We start from the raw sequence: 21,155 nt of genomic DNA, 5'->3' as shown, positions 1-21,155 counted from the left end.
CCCTGTAAGCCAGGAAACTATTTCAGTACAGAGCTCCACCGAAATATGCGCTGTGATTTGGTAAGGTAGGCTTTTGCCACGTAGGAACCAAAACGTGATCGGTACGAGAGTCCGGTCCCAACCCTAGAAATAGTTGTTAGAGAATCAGAATTTACCATGTGAGCCACTATCATATGAGCCACTACAGGAGGGGGTAATTCTGTCGCCTGAAACCACAGTGTTTGTATTGTGCTCTGTATTGGTCAATATCTGAATCCCCACATTTATGTGAGAATTTACTGTAGTCGGGAGAATCTGGGGACAACATCATCCTCGATTGCATCCGCAGATTAGCTTGAGGCACGCTGGAGCTCACTACCACCTGCGTCTTTCATCCTGCACTGCAATAGTTGCCACACACCGAGATAATACCACTGTGAAGGGAGACATTTTCTCTCCTTCTCTCTGTCTGTTTTTCTCTCTATCTCTCTTTTCACTGAGTAATACATCTCCTGCCAGTAGAGTTTCTTTTTACCCCCCCCCCCCCCCCCCTCACTATTTGTCTGATATCTCAGGGTCAATTCGACGGCTCTGTGAAATAGAAACATTATAGACTCTTACTGGGAGACATGTGTGCATACAGTTCACCACGATCCGTGTCTGAAATGCCACGCTCTTGGGAGAGGGAAGCTATCCACATATAAGAAATGAATGAGGTAATGTGCTGGGAGGTAATGGGTTTATGCAACATACTGGAACAGAGAAGCTCATTAGAGGACTGGAGCCTTAACCCCAGTGCTGCTTGCCTTTACTCCTTTTGTCATAGCAGACTGGTGGAAGCAGGGGAATTTAGTGCTGGAGAAAGGGAATCCATTTTGGGCGGTGGAATTCAATACAGGAGAGTTTGCACCGAGGCACAGGTGAGTTACTTTATGTATGAAATGGCCTGTCTCTAAACAGCAAACCAGCCATGTCATTTCCACTGGCAGGGAAAAGCAATCGATATGAGCGCACTAAGAATTAATACGATATAAGTGACCTATATCTTGATGAATGTGTAGAAAAGTCAAAAGCTGCTCTGATTAAAATCTACATCCTGAAAACAAGAGCTTGATGAATACTTGTCACTGAATGTATCCATGTCAGGTCAAACTTTATCCCAATTTCCAGTTCTTTAGTTTAGACTGCTTCTATGTGCTCATGAAGCAGGCAGAGCACTGAAGTTGAGTCTCTGTTTCATTCATGCTTCACAATTACTTGTTTGTAGTCAGGCACTTTCCCACCTACCTTGTTTGATCCAGACCTCCTGAATTTTCGGTTTAGCCTGAACCAAAATAACAGGTGTAAGAGTTTCTTGGACCACGATTTGGACCAACAGACCAAAATGTAGTTCGACTAATAGAGGTGGTCTCGGTCAGCATCAAACTCAACCATTGATTGGATCATTTGCAGTATGAAAGCATTTTTGGGGGATGTTTGGACTATTGGACCAAGTTAAGACAGCATTAAACAGTAGAAGCGGAATAAGAAGCACAAGCGATTCGAGAATTTACTTTCACTGTGCGCTATATTAAAAAAGTTTTTTTTCAACAAAGTCAACCAAAACTCACCAGAACAAATGTAAGCAATGTAACAAAGACATGCACTTTGGTTCAGACCATGTTCTGGACGTTCAGGTGTGAAAAGGCCAATCGATTGACCTTTCATCATTATTCAGTGGTGTGTGCTGTATTTTTGAGGTTTGCATCTAACACTGGCAGCTCGCATAGCTGGCTGTCGCTCCGCTAACTGGATTAGATGGACCAGATGAGTTGACGTTATTATCAACAATTCGATTTTATTCTCGAAATACAAAAAACATCCTCAGATTTAGTTCAACTTTATAATCAAAATTTTGCATTATGCACGTCCCTAATGCTCTGGAAGTCCAAACATCAAAGATAACCAGTTTATAACCATGTAAGAAAGAAGGCAGGAAAATTCATCCACCTTTTGATATATATATCATACTGTGTATATTTCTGCTATTGTTAACTTATTATATAATGTTTATTTATGTGTTTTTGACAGGGAATGAGCAGAGCAGAGTTGTATGATTCCTTGGATTCATTGTAACTCTAGACTCAAACGCCCTCTTCAGTGTTTAAGGGATCAAATGCACCCAGAACAGAAATATTCAGAGGATTTGTTGGTAGCTGCACACAGCAGCACATCAGCTGACTGAAGCGTGCTGCAGTGTGGGTACACTTCACTCTGCGATGGTGTTATAGCTCGTTGAATAACATGCTTCCATCATGTTTGCTTTGTATGATTGAGCCGTAGTTGTGGGGTTTTGTCTCTCCCTGCAGTGGCAGGGTTTGTTTGGCAGGCGGGCGGGCAGGCAAGCATCACCAGCTTTCTGGCCCGCGTGGAGCCAGAGTTTCCGGTCTATTTCCAGCGCTGCATGTTCATTCTAGGTGACTGGGGGGACTGAGTGTCATTAAAGGCCTGTCCTCTGCCTCTACCCAAGTGTGAAATGCTGCGCCTTGGAGATGCTGGTCTGCTTTTGTTTGTGTTGACCAGTTTGTCGCGACTCGGAAATCCTTGGCAGAAGGTTAGTGCTGCTCGTAGAGGTCAACAACACGATGTGCTGTTTGAATTTAACATTTCTCCGAGGTATTATTTCCTTTTTTAATACAAACTAGAATCAGAGGTTATGTCTTCATCACATATCATGTCTGGTTTCTGCTTGTTTTCACTTCAGTGAGAGTTTTTCCACTTTAAGAAACCAAACTAAATGTGTATTGATTTGATTAATTCAGACTATACAGGCTTATTGACCGCATTGTATAGTATACAATTTCTCATTTACTGTCAGAAAAGAGAAACGAGCCCATGGGGACATATCACCATGGCAATAAAGCCAGCCTATTATCCCCTTGTTGACAGTTTCCAAACCATTTTATAGTTGATTCAAAGATATAAAACTTTATTGGATAAAAAGATAAGGGACAGGGCCCTGTATGGTTTTCATGGCTCTGGTTTATACTATCTACATTATAGGTCCTTCATGACATTTAAAACTTTATTGGACAGGACTTGGAAATCTGGGGGCAGTATATAAAATCAGGAATTTATTAGACTTTGTGCCCTTTTGTGTAGACTGTGTTTGAAATATTGTATGTGAGAGACAGATGAGCTCAGCCTGTGTGGCTCAGATGCTGCAGCCAGTCGGTGATGATGTGCAGTAAAGAGCAGGTAACAGATGCTGAAATAAAAGGAACATGATCTATCAATATTTAGCGTACCAGATGTGATGTAGCATTTTATAATGCCAATAATCCCCAGCTGACCCTGTAAGTCAGTAACAGCTGAGTGATTAGTAGATTTAACAATGCAGCGCTGCAGAACTGGCTCTTTGATGTTTATTAGTTCAGGTAAACACATATACAGGGTTTTATTTTTATTTTCAGGGTCATCCTCTAACGATATTCGGAGCTGAGGTGCACATTTCTTGCAGACAGAACGATATGATGTAGATGTGGTTCGGGGAAGGCTATAAAATCCACCGCACTGAGACTTTTTTTTTCCCAGAGGCAGGTGTGCATCCTCTGCCACGAGAGCAGAATTTAAAAGGAGCCGGGGAGGTAGGCTCTGCAGGGAAACCAAAGTAGGGAGTCAATAAGGCCTGAATTTTTTATGAAGGCAGAGGTATTCAGATCACAGCTCTGCCGACAGAAAGAGCAGCCTTCTGCTCATATGAGGAGACAGTAGTAGTAGTAGTAGAGTAGCAGAGGGTCTAAATCTCTCCCAGATATACCTCAGTCCTCATTAGCACACGGGCTGCTGCTCGTTACGGCTGGAAGGATGAAAGTGTGGTGCTCTTACGATATAATGTCATGTTGGAATACAAGAATAGTGTAATAATGATAAACAAGGATCGTATGATACCGATCTATTTTGGTTAGTTAAATGTCAATGTACAATTTTAAAGGATAAGTCTGGTTTATTACATCTTAGTACTTACTTAGAAAGTTTCATTTCTATAGGTTATAATAAGACTAACGATTGCTTTTATTATAGAATAAACTGCGGATCATTCTCACACTCACTTACTTGTATGGTATGTATGGTAAAAAAACTGTAAACAATAACCATCACAGTTTTCTAAAGCCCAGGGTGTCATCTTCCCGTAGCTTGAGCAAGATAATTTTTGGCAGTTTAGCTTGTAAAATTACTTTAGTGACTATTTATCATTAAAGTACTTAACTGAATAACACAGCAACATCATTACAGCTAAGGGTCGGAATATATTCGCAGTTAACTGTCCTTGACTGAGTTAGTGGGTACGTCATCCGCGACGGAGATGGTGAAGAATTTTGAAGACAAGCCATGTGACCGGGTCCTGAATCACCCACATTTGTATGATGTGACATTGCCACAGCACACTGCATAGAGCAGAGCACTCTATAATCTTATACAGTAGTCTGAGTTCTACGGGGTGCCCCCTACTGACAGTTGTAGTACCTAAGCAAGTATGAACAATACTTTGCCTATGTGTGTGCATGCTTAAAAAGCAAGTATATTGAAAGTATATCTTAATCCAATTGGGCCAAATAACATGAAAAACCCCAAATATGGGTATAGTACTTCTTAAAACGGCAAAAGTACAGCGGCTCAAATTTCAAACAGTGTTGTTTTCTCTTCCAAATAAGTTTTTCTAACCTTGACCTTTGTTTAAAACATGTCTGACTGACTGGCTGCTTGTTCTTTGCCCACTTTGGCTCCTCCTCTTTCTTTACCACGTTGGTCAAGCTATGAAAATAAGATTCAAGTAGCAAAACATTTGGTTCAGCCTTCTGACTGATATTTTTCCTGAGGAGGTGGTGGAGATCCAAAAAGAGCAAAAAGGAGAGTGATGTTATTTGTTAGGCTGACAGAAACACAGGGTGATAGTTTGTTAGTGTTTTAAAATGTCAATTAATGCCGGTTTAAAGATGCTGTTAGGAGCAAAAGACGAGGTGTTCCTTTAGTCAAGGCTGTGATGCTGCAATAAAAACCTAGCTGTTCATGTTCACAGCTTTCTCTTCAACACATTCACTACACAGGGCTGAAAGACGGAGTTCACCCTCAGTCATCTCTGCCTGCTGTCCTCACTTCACTCAGACTTTTACTGAGCGCGTGTGAGTGTGTGTTTTGTGCTGAAAGACAGAGCGTCTGAGTGGCTCTTGTTTACTAAGTCTGCGTCCAGACAAGTTTAAGTTTGTTATCGATTCGGAGACAGAGAGTGCATCTGAGAACTGATGTTTTGTGAAGCATCGGCTGAAGAATAGTCCACGTTGTGTTGAGAACTGAAAATAGCCCATCAGTGCCTAATCACATTAATGCATACTTACCGCAGCCAAAATCTAATTTAGCATGCCGGGGAAACACACAAAGACACCAAATGACACTGGAATGAAAAGGGAAAATATTAATTTGAGTGGGAAACAAATATCCAGCACGGCTTTAATAGATTCCTGGAAATGTAACATTGACGCTGCCCCCTGCTCATTCATGATATCGCCTGAGCGCACAGGAAGGAGCAGGTGCAGCATTGCAGAAAGGTCGAGGTTGGTCTTTGTGAATGTTGGCCAGCTCCAGCGGGGGTGGGAGATGTCCACAATAACAGACCCTTTTTATGTCCTTTTTCTCTCCCAGCGATGCTCCGCTGGCTCTCATTGCAATTAAAACCAAGTGTCCATCAGAGGCTATCTCTGCTCTGTGTGGCCCATATGTTTGGGTGCTGATAGAGCGTGGATTACTCTGTTTGGGACACAGATAACAGGCTGTTTATAACCTTGGCAGAGTCTGGGGCCTAATCTGGCAGGAGCATATTTCCCCTTGCTCCCCGATAAAGGCCTGTTAGCAGCTTTATCACATGGGCAGATAGAAGTCGAGCCAGAGCGAGATGAGCACAGCACTGAGCCCAATCTGGCACCACACACATGGTTCTGCTGCTTTATTTTTAGAAGCCTAGCCCTCCCCTACAAAACACACACGCACACACATTTATACAAATATCAGTCTCACTAGGAAAGAGCAATTAATTTCTACATCTGCCTTCTCGGGCAACACAAGGACCAACTAACAAATTAAAAGGACAATGTCTCCATTCATCATTATAGCATTTGGAGTTACATTATGTCTGTGAATGGGAAAAGAAACAGGAGCAGGGAGGTGGAGGCCATTCTCTCTTATACATGTCATCACGTTTGGCTGTGTAGTTCAGACCCTAAAGGTAATTAGCCAGAGCAGGAAATCACAATGTATCCTGGCTGTGATTATGTGAGCTATTCAGCTTTTTTTTTTTTATAATCCTTGAATCGGTGTCTCAAAAAAGTATTCCTGACTAAATAAAAGGTTTTATGGCTGCGTTCCTTCTTACAACTCTGAGTGGTGCTGGGAAACGTGTGTGCCTGCTGAGCTATTTTCTGTATCCCCATCTTGATGGCTCTGCGTAGGCACAATTAGAGGGAGCGTTCCTTTCACAGCCGGAGAAAATTGTCGTCCTCTGTAAATTGCTTTTGCCGCAGCTTAAAGAAGATCTCTTGTTACCCTCTCATTCAGTCTTTTCTCACAGCCCACACTCCCCCTCTTTCAAGAAAATTGCTTTCTCGCAATCAACAGATTGCTTCCTGCACTTAGGGGTAAATACAGGTAGACTAGAGCATTAGCATAACATTATTCAGACAAGTGTCAACCTCAAGGCAGTTTGCGCTGCATCTAAGCTCAGTGTGAGGTGAAATGAAGTGCTACAGAGTTGGAGAAGCTGCCGCCACGCCGCTGCTGCTGTGGCAGAGATTTTCAGAGAGGAGCTGGAGTAGGCCGAAAGTGCAGGAGTAAGAAAATGTGATGTGCTTTCAGCACTTAAAAAGAAAAAAAGTCTTCTTAAAGAAACTCAAGAATAAAAGTGTGAAAATCTCGCTTTAAGGTGACTTAACGTGCACAGTTTACTCCCTTTCTCGCTGCTGGTGGAGATGTTGGATTCTCTGGAGGTCTGCAGTGTGTACTGAGGTCAGACTGGCCTCATCTTCCAACTACACACCATGTAGGGTAGACTTTGTTGTTGTGGTGGGGGTGATACATGGTCCAGACATACAGGACTGAAAACAGAGCTTGATGTTGGATCGTCGTGCTACAGGAAAATGTTAATGTTTCTTCACGCGCGTCAGTTAGCTCAAATTAACCTCGCGAGCATGAGTCTAATTAAGTTTCCTCATCGAGGCCTCGCACCAGTCGTCTCCTCTGCAGATGATTTGATACCCTCTGTCCTCGGGGACGGGCCGTGGAGAGGAGCAGTCGTGATCTTTCACCGGGGGGGAGACACCCTTCCATCCTCCTCCTTTACTCCACCCTTTTTTCTGCTCTTTCTTGATTGACAACGGGGGTTCCTTCTGACCTACATTTGCATCTGCTCCCTGACCCAAATAGGACCCCACGTAATGAGCTGCCTGGCCATTTTTTTTCGGAGCAGAAACTTGTGTGGTTTTCATCCTGGCGACAGGGGGGTGTGTAGCAGCGGCGGAGCAGCGATATCCCGGTGTCCCCGGGGCTTTGTGTCTGGAGCTGCAGGGCTGCACAAAGACACTACCCCATCCAGACGCCTGCCATGGCCACTGGGCCATTCTAGGTCATCTGATTACTCTTCACAGTGATTACTAATCAGTGCTAATGTGCCATATCGCCGAGGTGCAGTGGCAAAATCATCAGTCAGATTTCAATCTTATTTGTCAGGCGCTTTGTTATCAGTTTTCCTGATGTGTCCTCCCAAATATGGCAATAAAGCCAAACTCCATTCAGTGTCCTGGCCGCGCAGAGCGTCGGGCTGTAATCTGACTGTGCAATGAGCCTGTTATTGTTTCCTCCCAAACACTAGGAACAGTCGGCGCTGGCAGCAGCTTGTACACAAATAGAGAAAAAGACAGAGATCCCCTGGGATTCCTCTGTGGATTCCACGAGCAGGCGTGAAAGCCGTTTGGTGCTCTCAGGACATGTAGCTCATGTTGGTGCAGAAGCCATCACAGCAAAACCTGTCTGATGAACACAATCATCACTCTGGATGTATGAGCAGCTTCTTCATGAAGACGCTCTGTCAAGACACAGAGGCGATTGTCCCCTTCTCTCGACACATTAAAGTGATTTTAGAGAACAAATCGCCTTTTTTCTGTTCTTCTACAGTTCTGTCAGATCACATATGTCAGCTTTAGCTATGCTTCACAGTGTCAGACATGATCCCAACATTGTAACTTTGTGTGTTACTGAACACATCACAGACATTCATAAACACGTCATACCCAGATGGGGGAGGAGATTGAATTTTGCTGTAGCAGAAATATAAATTTAGACTCAGGAACAACTCTGGAACTTGTTTCCTGGTTTCATTTCCTGTCTCTTCACTGTGGGATTTTCTCTTATCAGCGAGTGTGATATTATGTGAATAATCTCATTTTCCTGCAGCTTTTTTTTTTGCTGCCTTCATAATGAAAATTTCCCATATTCCTGATCTTGATTAACACCCTCGCTGCCGAAAGTGTTACAGTTAGTGCGAGATCAAACCCGTCCCCCCTTGAAGAAGAAGGGAATGAGACGTATTCACCTAGAAATTGCCTTTCTTTTAATTCATTTCACTCCAGCTTTGGTCCAACTCATTTGATGTAATACTGCTCCCATCTGTGTTGAACAAACCTTTTCTAGTGGCTTCATTATGTGAAGGAATTTACCCTCATTGAATTGATTTTCTTTCATTAAGTCTATTCTCTTATGTTCAGTCTGTTTTCTCTTATTCAGGGGATGTCTGTACACACTCCCATGTCATTCACTACAAACACTAGTCCCCTGTCTGTTTGTAGGATAGATATGAACATACCGATAAGGTAGATAGAAGTAACATGCATCTACAAAATGTATGGATGTGATGTTGTCCCATGAGGAATAACCGTACTTGTACATATGGTAAACATGACACAGTTATAAGGTTAAATGTGGACACCAGGAAGAATTCTTTCAGATTTGGGGGCGGTATTTCACGTTGTTTACATGGCTCAACTCTCTTCTCCTCGTCTCCTGACTCTTCTTCCAGCAGCCCACAAGATTTCCACCACACATTAGCTGGCCTTTCCTTTTCCTTGGGCCTGCAATCACAATGACATAATGTTGTGCACGAACGTCTGCAGGGCTCCTCGCTCTTTCCCTCGCTGCGGATCTGTACTTAAACAGCTTCACTGTCCCGATATGTAAAAAATACCAAATCCTATTATTTCTCCGGCTAAATAACACCGCTCCCGAAGGCGTTGTCTGATGTTTTAATGAGAGCCCCAATTCCCGATGCTCAACGCTGTCTTCTCCTCTGCATTTCCTTAAACTGCCAAGTAAGAGCCCCATTAATAATTCAGCTCATTAAAGTGTGTAATTAATCTGGAGCTGTGTAACAAGGAGAGACTGGGGCGCGGGGAGAAAACTCTCCAGGGGGGCACAAGAGAAACATTGGGCTAAGGCACACAGCACACCCGCTGCGATGGAACCAGTTCCCCGGCACACAACCAGCTCTCCTGCATCATTTATCTGGCAGGAAAAAGCTACAGAGGGGCACTGCCGCCGCTGCTGCTGCTACGCACTGAAACATCTTCAGGCAACACAGCCAATCAACAATGCGGCACGGGTACACAGAAAGAGCCAGGACTGTGTGTGTTTGTGGGGGTGGGTGTGCGTTACGCTGTATTGGTAGCCACATATTTTCAAAAAATGTACACATAAAATTATAAGTTTAGAAATTGCTCTTTGATTCAGAGACCTCATCTTATCACTGTCTAAGATGAGGGTTAATTTGGGTTATGTATTTAACTTGAATTTAGCCACTTTCACTGCCGTGTTCATCTGGTCATAATGTCTGCCACAGTAGTGTGGCTGATGATGATTTTGAAATAGAAGTATAGATAACTTTTGGGGATTTCAATGGGTTATCCAACCATCCGTTAGCCATATTGTTTATTCTCAGAGGTATGTGGGGGGGCTGCAGCCAATGCTACTTTACATTGGGCGAGAGGCAGGCTGCACTCTGGACAGTCCATCACAGGGTCAACACACAGAGACAAACAGACAGGCCCAGGCCAGCTGTCAGGTTCAAGCCTGGAACTGTCTTACTGTGTGATGACAGCGCTAACCACTGCACCGCCATGTTGCCCCAATTGATTATGTTGCCACTAATCTGTATTCAGGAAGTGACCACATTGCAAAGTAATCCGACCCAAGCTGCATTTAAAAGGAAGTGCAAACTGCAAGAAGTGGTGTATTCACTCAAGGAATGACTTAAATGATTGTATTCATTATCCAAATTGATGCCAATTCATTTTAACTTTATAGATTCATTGATTAACGGCTTTGTGGTTTCAGCTCTAATAGTGTCCCATTACATAACTTAGTCACAAGTCATTGAAAAACTAATCAACACCTTTGTTCATGTGATAATGGCTGACATATTGCGTCTGCTAATATCAGCCACAACAAGCCAGTGTCAGTCAGTGTGTTACAACCTCCGTGTTCTCCTCTCTGTGTTGTACAATAGCTCTAATCTTCGAATTTAACTTTATTTAAAAAATCTATGAAAGCATTTATGTTCTTCTGATTGGTACTATGTGCATTTTCACACCACTTGACAGCACATGGCCTAAAGTGAGCCGTTGAAATGCGCCTGGTGTTGTTTGCTTTCAGATGTTCCAGGTAGACCTCAGTAAACAGTGGCGTTCACACTCAGCATGCCTGCTGCCATTCACCAACTCTCAGCTGCTCCAGATGTGGCTTAATTTACTGCGACTTGGCTAATCATGGTGATTAAGGATTAATTACTGTTAATCACTTTTACATAAACTGGTTGGCAGTAGGAGAGCTGCGCTCTGTGAAAAATGCCACACAAGTGTGTGTAGTGGGAGGGATGGGACAGAGCTGGAACAGGCTTCCCAATCGGGTCTACGCAGTAGCTTTTTTACTCATGAGAACACCAGTCAAAGAGAGTTAACCTCTAATAATTCTCTGCATCAGTTAATACTGCTTAAACAACAGTATAAGGCCAGGTTGGACTGAATGTATGTGCAGATTGGTTCTCAGCATTCCCAAAAGCAGTGGGAGTTGCCCTGAACACGTTTCTTGCAAACAGGAGAGACACTGTCAATATTACACACAGCAGTTGTCTCCTGGTCAGCCGAGGCCCAACAGACACTGCTGGGCTGTGCCACTGTCCTGCTACAGGAGATAAGAATGTGAAGGAGCATAACCGCTGTGAGTTCCATTAACACAAACTGACAAGGGAATCACAGGGACATCAGGGGGTCCGGGATGAGGCTGACAACTAAGCCACTGCGCTGTGCTCCTATCCCCCCCCTGCCCCCTGCACAAGCTGAGGGTGGCAGTGTGGTCACCTTCCCTCCTTGGCCTGGTTTCACACTGTGACATGCTCGTCTGCTCTCCTGAAGGAATGGCTTTAATAAGGTAGAGCGGATCAAGGCGACTGTTAATGACATGGCAGGCCCAGTCAACACAGTGCCCGAGGCCATGGATGGCCCCAGTCTGGTACATGCTGCTGGATGCTTGCTATCTCATGTGGGACACACAGGACACTTGGCTGGATGCTCTTTAACTGTTACCCATCCTTTCTGTGGGCCGAGAAGTTGCACTTAGTGGCTTGAACCCAACCCAACTTAAATGATGGATGTTGCCATTTTCAGAATTGTAAATTTGGTCAAAAGTACATTCAGGTATCTGGAATCAATGAGAGCACAGGTCTCAAATCAGAAAGCAAAGACATACCCTGTGACTTGTTGGGAAATACTCTTAGTCTGTGCATGTTGAGCTTATTTCTGCATTATATGAACAAATTCTCATGATTCTAATGGATTAGCAGGTTGGTTGTGTTAAAGAGCAGCTGCATTTCTGCAAATGGTACAGATTAATGTATCTATGGAAGAATAGGTTCAGAAATATACTCCAGACAGATTATACAAATTCAGACTATACAGTGGCTCTCAGGTTGGCATTCTCTATGTGGAAAACAACAGTTTTGCCCATTGTGTTGGTCATCCAGCAGCAGATTGTGTAAAAGCCAGTTATAACATGACAGACTATTAGACATTGCAACATGTCCACAACACTTCATCCATCACTTACCTGTATTCCAAATCTTCGGTTGGCTAATCAACACAATCAACATTAATTTGTCACATGACAAAATCATTTAAACTCACAATCCACTTCCTAGCCTTTTCCACCTGACCTTAATCAGTGGAAAGCAGTTAATAAGAAACATTACATGGTTGGCAGTTCAGAAAAAATATTCATAGCTCATTAACATATATAGATCCTGAACCTGTGATCAGACACTGGAAGAGGGCAATGTGTTGCTTTTAGAGGTTCATCAGTTGGTAAAGTCTAGTGCGTCAAAAACATTGAGAGATGTTCTGAAAATCGGTTTGCATTCTTTATTTCTGGCTCTGTGTTCACGAACAGAACAAGACATTGATGGAAGTGTGGGGCTGCAGGAGTGTGAAGTGTCATACTGAAGTGAAGGATAACTAAGTAGAAGATTTATTCGTGTAGGAATTGTATGTCTAATGTACCAATGACTACATTGTTGTAAGTAAGTCAAAGGCCTTTGTGGACCAACTTCTAATTACCCCAACCCTCCTCATGAGTGGTATCTGCACAGGACTGGAGTGTGTGATAAGCTGCTTCTCTCTCCTCTGAACTAACAAAACCGAGGGACACATGGACGATGAGACGGCAGCAAAGCTCTTTAATGTTAACTCTGTCAGCTCCCTTTGCTTTTCACCTTCTGAAGAGCACGAGGCCTTATCACTTTAATTGACTCTTTATCTTTTTGTTAATTTCCCCTTTAGTGCAAAAGCTTCCGTTCTACCTATTGATGTGTCACTTTACATTGGCTTTTATGTGACTTTAAGGAAGTGGCTGTATAGATAATACCATATTTCATTAAATGCTGATTTCTCGTTAAAAACACTGTCAAGGAGGCCGGTTGCTTCTTAATTGTTTTGATTGTCCATTAACTTCTTTAATATTGTCCGTTTACCTTTTTTTCCCTTAAAATGAATCACACGACTTTGTGTCTATGCTTTGAAAGTAAATGTTTTAAAATATTTGTATTCTTTACACACTCCCAAAGCTCTTCATGTATCTATCTAATGAGTCTGGTTTAATTTTATATTTCTTGCAGGACTTTAGAGCTTGAGTCCTTGCAAAGGCAAACAGAGGAGACTTAAGGGGAGCAGGATTTAACAGTTTGATGCCTGTCGTCTTCCTCCTGGTGTATGTTGGTTCTCTTTCCATTCCAGTACACTTGCGACTGTATAATGAATTATGCCAATGTTGAATTAGCATGTAGCTGTCGCTTCGGCTCTGGCGCCTGCCTTGTGACAGGACCACCGTAGCACAGGCCTGCGTCGAGTGAGGGGGCTTGTACTGTGATTTATTAACTGCTGAAGTCACAATGAAGTGTGCCCACTGAAGCACCAATGCAAACAAATAAGGCCAGTGCTGTCACTGTAAATCCAAGCAGACAGGCCAACCACAGCCTGACCAGAAAGGGTTAATCATACAAAAGCGTTTGGCTTTCACCGAACACACATTAAGGATGGACCAGATTACATCATGCTTCCATTTTGTAAAAAGTATGGACACATGCTGAATAATATTATTTAATATATAAAATATATTAAAAACAAATCCTGCCTAAATCCTGCCCCTCATCTCAATAGGAAATTATGTGTCTCATTTTAAATGTCCTAAAAATGAAAGACTTAAATAAGAGATATCACATTAAATGACAAATATTAGATAATAAGTAAATAACATTTATTATTCCACATATTTTAACAATTTTGTAAATATCATGAGTAATGATTATTAAATAACCTATAACTGTTAACAGATTTCGGTAACGGCGAATTAATGCAAGTGCCTCTCTTTATTGTTTATGTACGTGCCAACTAAAAGGCTCAGTGGATACTAGTGCAGTGCAAATTCCTAGATATCTATCTATCTATGGACCATTAAGAGGGTTCAGTTCATTTGCAGTGCAGGTGCTGTGCTGTACCGTGCCGCTGTCCCATACTCTTTGAAGCTAAAGCTCATCTTTACTTTATGAAAACAACCACCAATTTGTCCTCTATGTTGTGGAAATCCTAATGCCTCCTCAGTTAACTTATCAGAGTTTTAGTGTTGTGTTTTTCTGCTCAGCATAGATTTCTAGTTTTTCTGCATTTCATGTTAGCAAGGAGAACAAAGCCTGTACACTTTGATGTTCATATATTACGTATTTTCAGTTAGTGTAACAATCAGAGTCCATTGTTCAATTCGGAACTTGAATTTTGAGCCCTGATTGGTTCACTTGTACCATCTTGAGCTAATTGACTTAGCCAAGTGGGGGAGCTTGATTCTGTGTGTGTCTCAGCGAAAAAAGATTGTGGACGTTTGTATTGCAGTTATGGTCTCAGTTTCAGAATCATACAGTTGTTAACTCACTGTCACGTATACGCAAAACCGAAGTGAATATCGCGGGTCAAAATTCATCAAAGTTTCCATGTGAAGCCATGCTGTGATTTTCCTCGCAACAGGAAGCAAATCTTTTAGTCGCCTCCTCCCTAGCACAGATTAGGTGTGAACTGGATGTGAAGTTCGCCACTCAAACTTTTGCGTACGTGTGACCAGGCCCTCGTTATAGTGGTCGTTGGCGGTAATGCAAAAAAACTATTTATTTTTCTCTTTCACCCAAACAAAACACTTTGTCTGGGCCTCACTTTCTGTGCGACACAGTGAGTTTTAATAAGCTGTGTATGATCTGAGATATTACTGGTCATTTGATGTTGTTCACCATAACAAAAAATGTATATGAAAATATCTAGTTTCACGTGCCCTTCACCTTTCTAATCAAAGTGCTTTCACAAACGTCAGGCCTGACGAGTGTTGATCTGCCTGGACGTGCTGTCACCTGACCAGCATCAGGTGTCACTTTTGGCCGACTCCCCCTAAGCTGCAACCCGTTATGTAACACTCCGGATCACATTTCAGCATCTGGGTGCAGAATGGAGGGCCTCTGAAGGTGAACACAGGCACCAAATATCTGTCAGAGGGCTTTATATTTGACTGTCCATCTCGCTAACTGTGACAGAACGGCCCAACATCATTAATTAAACATCAGGCTTTCCCCCATTCACCCGATCACCATGACGGGCTGCCATGCCAACAGTCCCTGTTGACATGCCTTCGAAATCTAGAAGGGGATTACATATGGTAATGGTTTTTGACAGCCTGCCATTTGCCTCTGTTAATCTGATAGGATAAGATATCTGGACTGCAGAGCAGGGTGTGCTGCAACTCTTTGAGTCTGATATTGTTATGCCATGAAGAAACTGAATCATTTTGAAGATGCAAGCAGTGTCCTGGAAGAAATCGTAATCCCCTGACAAGCTTTTGATACAATCCCAAATATTGTCACTGACTCAAACTGTATTTTTAGACCTGGATCTTGCTTGTATTTGCTGTCAATTTTAATATGTGTCACATTTTTGAACTCCTGTCATATATGGTGAGCTGATACAGCGTCTATGAAGGGCCTGTGTCCTTCCACGTTGATAACATTTCCTCCGAAGGAGCTGGTTGTGATGCTAGCCCCAGGCCGTCCACCCACTTTTGCTATGCCACGGTTTGTTCCCCTTCAGAGAGAAGAGTTTATTCTCTGGTCTTTGTTCAATTAAGACTCACCACAAACTCTGATGTATGACGATGAATCTCTGTTGCTTGTCATTGAATTAATATTTTAATACCCACACCCATCTTCATACGAGGCCACCAGCCAATCTCCTCGAATGACTAATATATGGAGAACAGAGAAAGTTACACATGTGCTTGCTGAAAACAAGCAACGTGGGGGGAGAAGACGAGGGCAAGCTGCTTTCCCTCAAATAGGGACGTAAATCATCTCCAAGCATTATATTCCGAGCTTATCCTCAAAGAGCAAAAGCTTTTTTTTCCCTTAGCTGTGTGGAGATGAAATAAATATTCCCAGATAAACGACCAGACAGTTAAACATCCACCTCTCCAAAAGCCAATTGCCCTGGGCTTGTATTAAATATCGATTTGATTTGCAAAAGGCCAGATGTTGTGGGGTTAAATAAATGTCATGTTCTCCCATTCCAGTTTGCTTTTCTTGTCTTCTTGGTCTGTGACATTTTGTCTCGCTGTGTGTACACAGAGCAGTAAAACCGCCGACCAGCACACGCCCATCCTCACCCGATCCAACCTCACAGAGATGCATTTACCACGTAAACACATGTAGATGATACATGAAGGTTTCTGCTTTCTGCATGTTATTAGTGAATTCATCAGCAGCCAAAACCAATGTAAACCCTGTTTTTATTCTTATTAATGCATAAAATAAAGTGAGGCAATATAGCCTGGTGCTTGCCTCCTTGTGAGAATTGCTTGTGAGAGCGGGGAATAAGGCATCGTCTGACAACAAACCATCGTTGAGACGCCTCCAAGAGGGAAATGGCATCCATTAGAGACATACAGAAAATGTGTGTTCACTGAGGGGGGAGGGGAGTCCAAATCACACACACATATATACACAGATAATTGTTTATCTGAACCTGCAATGTTTGTCTGCGGGTGGCTAAGTAAGTTCACCAGCACTATTGGACAGGGAGTGCCCAGCAGACCCAAGGCTCGAAAAACATTAGGATGAATCAATTAGGCTGCCATTAGCCAATAAAGTGGCCCTCACTGAGTCGTGTAATTATGACCCAGAGCAAAGCCAATTTTATGGAGGCACATTATCCCTTTCTTTTCTTTATTAATTTTATTTGTTTGAGATAATCCCTCCATGGTTTTAATTATGTGCTTTAGGTTCTGAATGGAATGAATAAATAATCGTTTGCCTCCATTGCTGGCCAACACTGCAGGTCTGCGGTTTCTCCATGTGGGGAAAGAACCCAGCGCAGGAGAGGAGGCTGTAATCATCATGTCTGTCATTGTCTATCGAGGATCATACTGATTAGTCACTTAAATTAAAAATGAACCCGTTCGCATCCTCCTCGCAGAATCCACATTAACCCCACTCTGAGCAGGTTCCCTTCAGATCGTGTGATAAGAAGCGGCAGGAAGAGCTGATATTATAGGGGAACAGCTCCTCCGCTTGTTCCCAGCTCAGAGGACACTGTGTAAGTGTGACAGTGTGCTGTCAATGAGGGATGACAGTACACAGCCAACACGGCGTAATGCATTGTTCCTTCCTGGGTCCCTCCTGACAGATGCTCTCCAAGACAGCTGGATCAGCAGCAAGAATGGAGCTGGGATCTAGGCTGCGCGCGCGAGGAGAGGATATGATATGTGGCTTATTAGCAAGGGTATACACGTGTCAACAAGCACGGCCTGGGGATCATGTCAGAGTTTGTGTTAATTGTCAGTTTAAAACACATTTACCTATTCTTTTCGAGTATCAACCTCGGCCTCAACGTATCCTCAGGTTCTGCTTTTAACGTTGATGCGATTAAAAGGCCGAAACACCAGATGACACCAAGGTACAACTGAAGATGATTATTTTCATTACAACGACCAGTCTTAAATATGACGGTTACCCAAAGAGCCCCCCCTTCTCTCTAACGAGGAGGGGTTTTCTCTCCACAGTCGTCAAAGTGCTGCTCATTGAGGGAACTGTTGGGTTTTTCTATATATTTTAAAGTCTCGACTTTAATATGTTGTGATTTGGCGCTTAAAATTTAACTGAATACAATACCTTTTATTTTTATTGGATTTTCTGAAGCACTTTGTTACCTTGTTTAGATAAGTGCTATACAGATAAAGTTATCATTATTATTATTATTATAATTATAATTATTTTTATTATTATTATTATTATTATTATTACTCTGTGGAATTAATCCATTTTCTTTCCATTTGTCAATGACCTTTCATATTCCAGAAAAAAAAGTCAGCCGACTAGTGTTTTTTCTCCTTCCCTTCCAAGAGATCTCCTAAGAAATGACCTTCTCTGCAGCAGCCGCTCTTATAAGACTGATGTTGGAGGTGCCTTCATGCCAAGTAAAATAAAACACTTCATGAATGTTAAGCTGGAACTTGGCAGACGTGAATCGAATCGTTTGTGTGGACACAGGGAATTTTTATGTTCCATTTTCATTTGACAGTCTAGACGTTTTATGGGTTCAAGAAGAAATCCGGCCTCGGATTTTCAGTAGAATCATCTTAAAAGAGCTTCCTCCCTAACATTTTTGTGCTGGCGCTCTTTCAATGTGGCTTCTAAATGATGATTCTTCCCTTTCTCTTGTAATTAAGGAAGAGGGTCGGATGAGATGTCCAAAACAATAGGTTGAGTATAGAAATCATCATTTGAACATTGAGACATTTCTTTGAATCTTCTGAGCCTCTTAACTCATTTCTAATCCGCTGGAATACTTAAAGTAGCTTCTCATTGTGCACATTCGTACGTTTTCTTTCTTCTTCCTTCAGTATGTTTTGCTACGAGTTGTTTTCCTGCTGGAAATTACTTCCAGAGAGTGCAGCTCATTTTTCTCCATGGGATATTGTGGTGTGCTCTCATTTTAACACCCACTTTAGTCTGGTATTTATGAGGTGGTAACTATAGAAAAAAAAAAAGCTGTGCGTCCATATTGGTGAGAGTTCAGGAGCTGGGGGGATGTGTGGGGGCCTCTGTTGACGTACGTTAACTAAAGCGGACAGGCGAGTATAGAGTTTCTGATGGAGCGGGTTTGATCGGGTCATAACGCGGTTGCAGCCGCAGCAGTGTGGAGGTGAGACGGGTGTGAAGCCATCCGAGATTTTCTCCTCCAAGCCTGTCTATACATTACACGAGTGATGAAGGAGTGCGGGTAATGAGACAGGATGTTTGTACAGTCCTGCCGTCCCAAGAGACACCCCCCCCCCCTTTCCACCTTCCTCGCCCTACTCCTCCGACACTCCTCCCTCACTCAATCTACCTCCCGCTGAGCCTGTGGCCTGAACCCCTGACCTCTTCCACTCGCCAACAGTTGCCATATTTGCATTTCCAGTCCACTTAAAGGCAGGGGGTGACTGAGGAAGCCCCCTCCTCTTCTTCAGCGAGTACAGCAGGCCTCATTCTCATCCCAGTGACCTCCTGCCCAGGCCTACCAACCCGGACAGCAGTCTGGGGTTAATGCACCAAGCACTCCCATTGTCTCTGAATTAATGAAGTGCTCCCCGCCTGTCCCTTTTCATTCAATGACAACGAGACAAATGACGAGTGGTAACGTTTTAAATGGCTATCGACACATGCAGGGCATGAAGTCACGGAGTCATATCTCCTGTTAGCGCTGAGGCCGAAGCCCAGTAATGGTAATGCCAGCTGCCGTCGATGGACTTTCGATGTCCACTCTGGGATCAATTTGGATCCTAGCAGGCACCATGCTCCACACAGGAGAAGGCCTTTTATATTGAAATGGATGGTTCTCAGATGGAGGAGGAAGAGTCAGAGTCTGGGAGTGTTTTCACCTCAGAAAATGGAAGGTGGGATTTGAATCTTCTAAAGAATGGCAAGGGAGACCTCTAGAGGAGGGCAGTGGTACCGAACCAGATTATTGTTGTTGATGCCGCTCCAGCCTTTTACACTGTAACGAGCCACACTCAACCTTTCACAGAAATCCTATGGCACACATTGTGTCATCAGATCATATCATGTCAATTCACATCTTTCACATCAATTATATATACAACACGCAAACATAACCAGAACAAAATACTGAAGATGGAACCAAAATTATAGTGATACAACAGTAACACTTAGAGGAGAAAAAATATAAAATACCTCATATTTTCCAGATGAAGGTCACTGCAACTAATGATTATTTTCATTATTAATTATTCTGCAAATTCACATCTCAATTTGAAAATGAATCGCTTGGTTTATAACATGTCAGAAAATGGTGAAAATGATCATTAACATTTTCTAAAACCTAAGGTGATGTGATCAAATTATTTGTTTTTGTCTGAGAATGAATTTTACGCAGGTATTTTGTTTAAAAAGGTGGAGGAAAGAAGTAAATTCCCACAGTCAAAAAGCTAGAAATGGGAAATTGCTGCCTCTTTTGCCTGACACACAAAAAAAAACACTATCTAAAAAAATTGACTTCAGTGCGTTTGAATACTAATGATAACTGAGAGAAGAAGCAAATGTAATCACATGACATGGGAAGTCGTTGATTGCCATTTTTTACAACAGTGATTTAACAAGAGTTAAACTAATATGTCACTAAAAAGTTGTAGTGTAACTCATTTCTTTGTGACTGCATCGCTCACAGGGAGCTGCTGGACGTGTGGCTGCCACACAGCGATGTCAGGCTCTGCAGCCGACAGCTTGTTACGGTGCATCATGGCACACTAGGTGTGACCTTTACGACTGACCTCTGACCTTTCCCTGTCATTGCAGTGCTGAGTATCCGTGGCGCCCAGGAGGAGGAGCCCCCAGATCCCCAGCTCATGCGGCTGGACAACATGCTGCTGGCTGAGGGCGTGTCCGGTCCGGAGAAAGGCGGGGGTTCAGCGGCGGCGGCGGCTGCAGCAGCGGCCTCGGGAGCCGCGGCGGCGGAAAACTCTACGGAGCACTCCGACTACAGGGCCAAGCTTACCCAGATCAGACAGATCTACCACACAGAGCTGGAGAAGTATGAACAGGTGAGAAGACTGCACCTGACTGGACACAACAACAGACATTTGATTCATTATTTTTTTTATTTATCTTTATGAAATCATCAGAAGCACTGATCGTTACAGACTGTGAAAACAGAACATGCAGAATACTGAATGCTGCTTTTTTACTTCTCCCAATCTTGTACGGGATTGTCTCTGCTCTCCCAGAGAAGGTTACAAGCGTTTCACAGAGACATGAAAAATGTCAGTCATATACGTTACAGTATTGCTCAGACACCTGCAGTATGGGAGTAAGTTTCATTTTAAGAGACAGTACAGTCATATCATTTTGAAACTCAGCTTGTCAAATGTATCTAAAAATCACTAGAAAAAGCTGTAAGGGTGTGAGCTGATTCTTGTCTCACCACATTCTGTCTAAAATTCACCATCTGAGACTTTTTTTCTGCGATGAA

General features: G+C 42.9%; 1 protein-coding gene across 4 annotated transcripts in view; it reads left to right on the top strand.

Annotated features, from left to right (window-relative positions):
• Positions 1-21,155, top strand: part of LOC117759771 (pre-B-cell leukemia transcription factor 1-like) — a 57,161-nt gene that overhangs the window by 22,623 nt on the left and 13,383 nt on the right. For all 4 annotated transcript variants that reach the window (XM_034582132.1, XM_034582131.1, XM_034582134.1 and 1 more), the window contains exon 3: positions 20,483-20,727. In XM_034582132.1, coding sequence (XP_034438023.1) covers positions 20,483-20,727 — 245 coding nt within the window. The remainder of the gene's footprint in view (positions 1-20,482; positions 20,728-21,155) is intronic.

The sequence above is a fragment of the Hippoglossus hippoglossus genome, chromosome 4 (genome assembly GCF_009819705.1).
Source record: "Hippoglossus hippoglossus isolate fHipHip1 chromosome 4, fHipHip1.pri, whole genome shotgun sequence".
Taxonomy (NCBI): domain Eukaryota; kingdom Metazoa; phylum Chordata; class Actinopteri; order Pleuronectiformes; family Pleuronectidae; genus Hippoglossus; species Hippoglossus hippoglossus.
Note: the sequence above shows the minus strand (reverse complement) of the source record. Positions and strands in the feature narration are given on the sequence as shown.